The 6,000-nt window shown below is 32.2% G+C and overlaps 1 protein-coding gene across 1 annotated transcript; it reads right to left on the reverse strand.

Annotated features, from left to right (window-relative positions):
• Window positions 1-3,168: 3,168 nt before the first annotated feature.
• LOC113395252 (uncharacterized) lies at window positions 3,169-4,837 on the reverse strand. The gene has a single exon (XM_064219877.1). The coding sequence runs from the start codon at window positions 4,273-4,275 to the stop codon at window positions 3,199-3,201; it is 1,077 nt and encodes a 358-aa protein (XP_064075947.1). The 5' UTR covers window positions 4,276-4,837; the 3' UTR covers window positions 3,169-3,198.
• Window positions 4,838-6,000: the final 1,163 nt, after the last annotated feature.

Here is a 6,000-nt window from a genome sequence, read left to right on the forward strand (position 1 = left end):
TAACGTCTGTTCCAGTAGTTTCAGTGATGATTTCTGAAGATTTTTTTTTTTATTGGTTCATAAAACTGGTTACAATCCTTAAAATGTTAAACTTAATATAAACATGAACATAGATTGAAACTTTCTTGATATGAACACAGCGTGCGTATATATATAAGTATCATGTGGTGTACAATCAAAATTTTAAATAACTAAAGCGAAACTAGGCATTTATATAAAAATTTGGCATTTAACTAAAAATAATAATACAACTGCAATAATAAAATAAGAGAGAGAAAACTACTTAGCTAAATATTTACAATGTAAGAATTTGTTTTTTAAAAGAGGCTAAAGAACCACAGAATATATCACACTCATTTAAGTGGGCATTTATTGTTGAACAAATGCGATACAAGGGCGCGTGTTGGAATATATTCGACATGTGGGTAAAGGTTGTTCTGTTATGTAGCCTACTACTGGGGCGGTGTACACTAAATTTAAGGCGCTCAAGCATATCTGGTGACTCAATATAATTATGAATAATTTTATATAAAAATAATATGTCAATAAATTTTCGACGGTCACTCAGAGACTTCATGTGATGAAATTGTAATCTAGACTCATATGAATCCAAAGTCTGACACCTATGACCCGTATATGCTAGATGATACAAAAAACGTTTTTGCACAGATTCTAATCTCATTGAATGAATATTATAGCTAGGATTCCAAACAGTGCTGCAATATTCTATGATGCTTCGAACCAAAGAGTTATATACCGTAATAATTAGATGAGGATCATTAAAAAGTTTCATTTGGCGATTTATGAAACCTGATAGTTTAGAAGCTCTTTTGATTATTGCTGTCAATATGATCACGAAAAGATAGGGTATGATCAAATAATACACCTAAATCTTTGATAACATATACTTGTTTAAGTAGAAATTTATTGATGTAATAAGTTTTATCAAATACATTTTTTTTCCTTGAAAATCTGATAAAAACACATTTATCAGTATTTAACGCCATTAAATTGTTTTTACACCATAGTTCAATATTTCCGAGATCTTTTTGTAATATCAACGGATCTTTGTCATCATTAATTACACGATATACTTTTAGGTCATCAGCGTAAAATTTGAATTTAGAATTAATAACATAACTGAGATCGTTTATAAATATTAAGAAAAATATAGGCCCCAAGTGGGAACCTTGTGGAACCCCACATGGGACGTGAAGAATATCGGACTTAACTCCAAATAGCGACACTAACTGCGATCGATTTTTTAAGTACGACTCACACCATCTTAATAAAGAGCCGTGAATTTTTAAAGACTTAATTAGAAGATTTACGTTGGAATGTAGTTTGCAGTGACATGTGTCTCGATCGATATTAGGAAAAACCACCCAAAAGGGTCTATGTTTGCAAAATGTTGAATAGCTTATACTACTTTGTTCTTTCAAAAACTTTTTATGCAAATTTTTTAAATTATCTGTCAGGTACCGCTTCTGTTTCTTCACCCCTCCCTTTCTTCCCCGCAGCAACTATACTATTTACGTCTTCTACAAAAAAATAATGAATATGATTTATGAATGACTGTTTTTTTTCTATTTTAATGTCCTTATTTCTTCGAACAAATGGCAATTTATGAAGCAGCTTATATTTTCTCAATCTTTCTTCATTTATAATCTGTTCAGCGAAATGTCTCTTTTTCTTTTTAGAAATCGTTTTGTATATGTCTTGTACTTGTTGCAATATACTTTCATTAAAAAGCAGTTGTTTTTTTACTACTTCTTTCTGTTCTGGTTGTATATAAATTAAAACTTCCCCAACTTTTTTTTCAATAGAATCAAATTCCGGTTGAGCTATGTTACTTTGTTTACGCAAAGCATCCTTTTCTCTTTTTAATTTACTAATTTCTTCTTTCAGCTTTTTTACCGTCTTCATGTGATTGTAGCGCATGCGCCTTATTGCATTGTTGAACTTAGGTAGTCTAATATTTAGATTTATTTGGATTTGAAGACGGTCCTGGTTCAGCAAAAATCAAGGGATCCGGTCTTGATAGGCCTGGATTAACAGTGGTCTCCGAGTCACTTTCTGGAGGTGAGTTTTCTATTATTATTTTTTGTATTTTTTTCTGTTCTTCCTTCTTTTTTAAATAGGTTTGTGTGTTTTTTCTCCACCGTCTTCTTTGTTCTCTTTGTCCTTTAGGAATCATTTCTTTAATACTACAAACTTTTTTCTTTTCTTTTCTTTCTAGATATCTATTTCTCTTTTTCTCTTTCTGTATAGAATACAGCTCTGGGTCATTTTTTATTTTCATATATTTCTCTCTTACGTAGCCTGTCTTTTGCCATTTTTTCTTCTCTTGTTAATTTTTTACGAGTTTTTGCCATTATATTACTGAAATGGATAACGTATGGTACAAACACGATAATCGAGAAAATAATTGATACAAATATACGTTCAAAAACTCAAATACTATTCGTAGCTTTCCTTTACACTTATATTTTCATTTCCTTCCAAATAAGTTCATTACCTTCCAGTAAAAAATGGACGGTACGGATGGGAATGACATGGAGATGAATGAAAAGTTACAACTTTTTACGGTGGTACGTCGTAGGTTTATATATTAAGACAATCAATTGTAAAACAATATCTAAATTGAATAAAAATGCATGTTTTTTTTTTAAAAAATAATACTTTTTATGTTACTGTACCTTGTTAAATCGAAGGAATGTGATGAAGTGATTTATGGACGAAGCATTTATAATTATATAAATATCGTAAACAATTTTAACAGCGCTAGGAGTACGTCTACCTCACTCAGTGGCCTCGGCTGACTGATCGGTATAAACACGTGACTTGTACCGCTCTCAAAGACGTTTAGATCACGTATAGTTCTTGCAACCTACGAGCGCGCGTCGCCCTTAGTTGTATGAGTGACCAATCTGTATACGCGTCAATGTAGGCGTAAAAGCAATCGTGCGTACGGTTAGCAACCAAAAATTCATTAAATTAATTTATGGATTTCACCTATTTTTATATTTTAAATATTTTTTATTTATTTATTTATTAGGAGTGGTCAAAATGAAAAAATAAACAAAAGCGTTAAAGTAACTACTAATTTACATTAGTAATAATAAATAATTACAGGTAGAAAATTAAAATATACACAAAATAAAAAGTTCGTTCAGTTATTATTAATAACAAAAGAATTTAAATTATATTACTATTTTCATCAAACATTTCTACCCTGTCGCTGTCATCATTTTCACTCACATTTATAATAAACTGGAAATCATAGTCGAAATATTTCATGTAGTCTTTTTCAATTTTTTCAACGTGCTTGCATGTATTTCGCCAGGTGGTTTGGTCTATATTATTTATGCACTCATCTATTAAACTTTGAACAACGGTCATGGTTTGGCCTATATTTTTTGAGGCAATTTGGTTTTTTATAATACCCCATATATTTTCAGTCGGGTTAAGCTCTGGGTGATACGGAGGGAGTCTTAAGATTTCGAAACCTTTTTTTCTTATAGAGTCATCTATTTTAAATGTTATAAAACGGTCCTTGTTCTTTTTAATTAAATCATACAGTTCTACTTTTTTAAAACGATTATCAAATGAGATGCCATTCTCTGTCAGCCACTTTTGCATTTCCCCTTTACTGGAATTAGAGGTCGGTATTTTGCTGCTCCGAGTATTGTGATAAGAAGCGTTGTCCATAACAATAACTGACTTCTCAGGTAAGTTTGGCAATAACTTTTCATTAAGCCATTTTGTATAATTATCATGATTCATATTTGAGTGATAATCTCCTGATGTAGAGGCAGCTATGTAGACTAGCGAAGCATTAGGCACAAAACCGTCGCTTCTGCCTGCATGCACTACAATAAAGCGGCTTCCTGTGCTCAGTTTCTTTGAAAACTGTTTATTGCCTTTGGGGTCATTGTTTTGACGCAACCAGATGTTTTGCCGCACGTGAGAAGTCAAAACATATGTTTCGTCAGTGTATACAATAGGACGACCTTCCGAACGGTATTGAAAGATCTTTTTTAAAAAATTTAAACGCCAAAGTTGAATTTCATGTCTTTCTTGTAATGCTTCTCTGTTGTTCCCAATTTTTCTCCATTTGTAGCCTAATTTCTTTAATATCGAACGTAATGTGTTTAAGCATCCATCAAACCCAATCTTTTCTCTCAAAACTGATCGCAATTTTGATAATGTTAGTAATTGCTTTTCTACAATATGGAAATTTTGCACAGTAGTTCGAATGATTTCAAGGTTCATGTTGTCTAAATTAAATTTATTATTTCATTTGCGTCGTTTTTTCATAGGTGAAGTAAAACTTGCAGAAGAAGATGGCAGCTCTTTTTCTTCTTTTAAAATTGTAGTTACAGTTCGTTCACTAAACCCTGTAGCTTCAGCGGTACGTTTCCGTATATTAGCCAAAGGACTCAAATCGCAATGATCCATATTGTTCACTTTCATAAAATTATACTCTTCTTGAAGAAAGTGGTACACGCGGTCAATAATGGCGCGTCCCTGCAAATAGTAGTAAAGTTACATATTGGTAACTACAACAATATCAAAAAACAAGTATAAAAATAAAAAAACTTACCTCGCTATGAATTATTTTACGTTTCCTTTCACATTTGAGGTTTGACATGCTGACCGTACTTCGTGAACAATAGCGACGCGGAAACAATAAGGACAAGTTACCCGAGCGAAGGCTCACTCGCTACTGATCGCTCCGTCGGTTACACACACTAACGCAATTATGTGTTTACGGTTACAAACACAAATAAAGGCCACGCGCGCTCGTAGATTGCAAGAACTATACAAGTGTTAAGTTTTAAGGTATAGATGGTAATGAATTTTTTTTTGTGACAAATCAAAAAATATTTATTTCGTTAATTGTACTACGTTAACAGTGTTACTAAAATAATTTATTAATATGTCATGAGTTTATTAATATTATTTGATAGTCATTATAGGTTTTTTATGGAAGATTAAGATTTTTTTATTGAAATACCATCTAGGGTTCCTAGTTGGAAACAGAGAGGAATGATTTTTTAGGGGTATTTTTCCTATTTTTATAATAATCTAATTAATAAAAGTGTAAAATAACAAATACTACTTTTAAAATGATTATGTTCTAAATCGATGAGCTACTAATATTTAAAATTAATACTAATATTCATAAGCATATTCGCCTGGAAATGATTTTTGCACGAAACTACGGAATGACCCAAAAACTTTTTCTGTTCATTTTATAATGTAATTCATTTTATAATCGATATGTTTTATTAATTCCCAGAAGTTTCATAAGGTTATTAAATAAATTGGTATTAATAACCAAGTTAAGGGGGGTTCCAAGTCTTGTTATCCAACGATTGTAAATAATTTGTGTGACTGTCTCAGCTGATATATTGGCGGTCGGGATTGCTTCGGGCCATCTCGTGCGTCGGTCTATCATAATTATTAGATACCGATAACCTTGAGCGGTTATATCGACGTGTACGTGTTGAAAACGTTCGGTTGGCGGGAATGAATGAACCGGGCTGAATGTGTGACGTTATATTTTGCTTTTCTGGCAATGAATACAAGTTTTTGTCCATTTTTCGAGTTGTTCGTGTTCCGGGATGATTTATGTTGTGTATACTCTTGTATACTTCTCTTCGGTACTCTGTAAGTATATATATGGACGAATATAAGATGTTGAAGTTCCACAATATAGTTCGATGCCGGTGATCCGTATATATATATATATATATATGTTAATGCCGGTGATCCGTATATATATATATTTTAATGTCGTTCTCCTCTAACCTTTTCAATACTGTTCGTAAGTGTTAGCTATGTTCGTTCTCGTTAGATGAGGCACTAAAAACATCGTCAATAATGGGAACGCATAGTCTAGTCCTCGGAATACTTCATCTATTTGTAATGTTTATCCCGTCATCTGTTGAAATGTTTACCCGTCAGAGGGCAAATCTTGTTTTGAGGACCACC

This window comes from Vanessa tameamea, chromosome 29, assembly GCF_037043105.1.
Source record: "Vanessa tameamea isolate UH-Manoa-2023 chromosome 29, ilVanTame1 primary haplotype, whole genome shotgun sequence".
NCBI lineage: Eukaryota > Metazoa > Arthropoda > Insecta > Lepidoptera > Nymphalidae > Vanessa > Vanessa tameamea.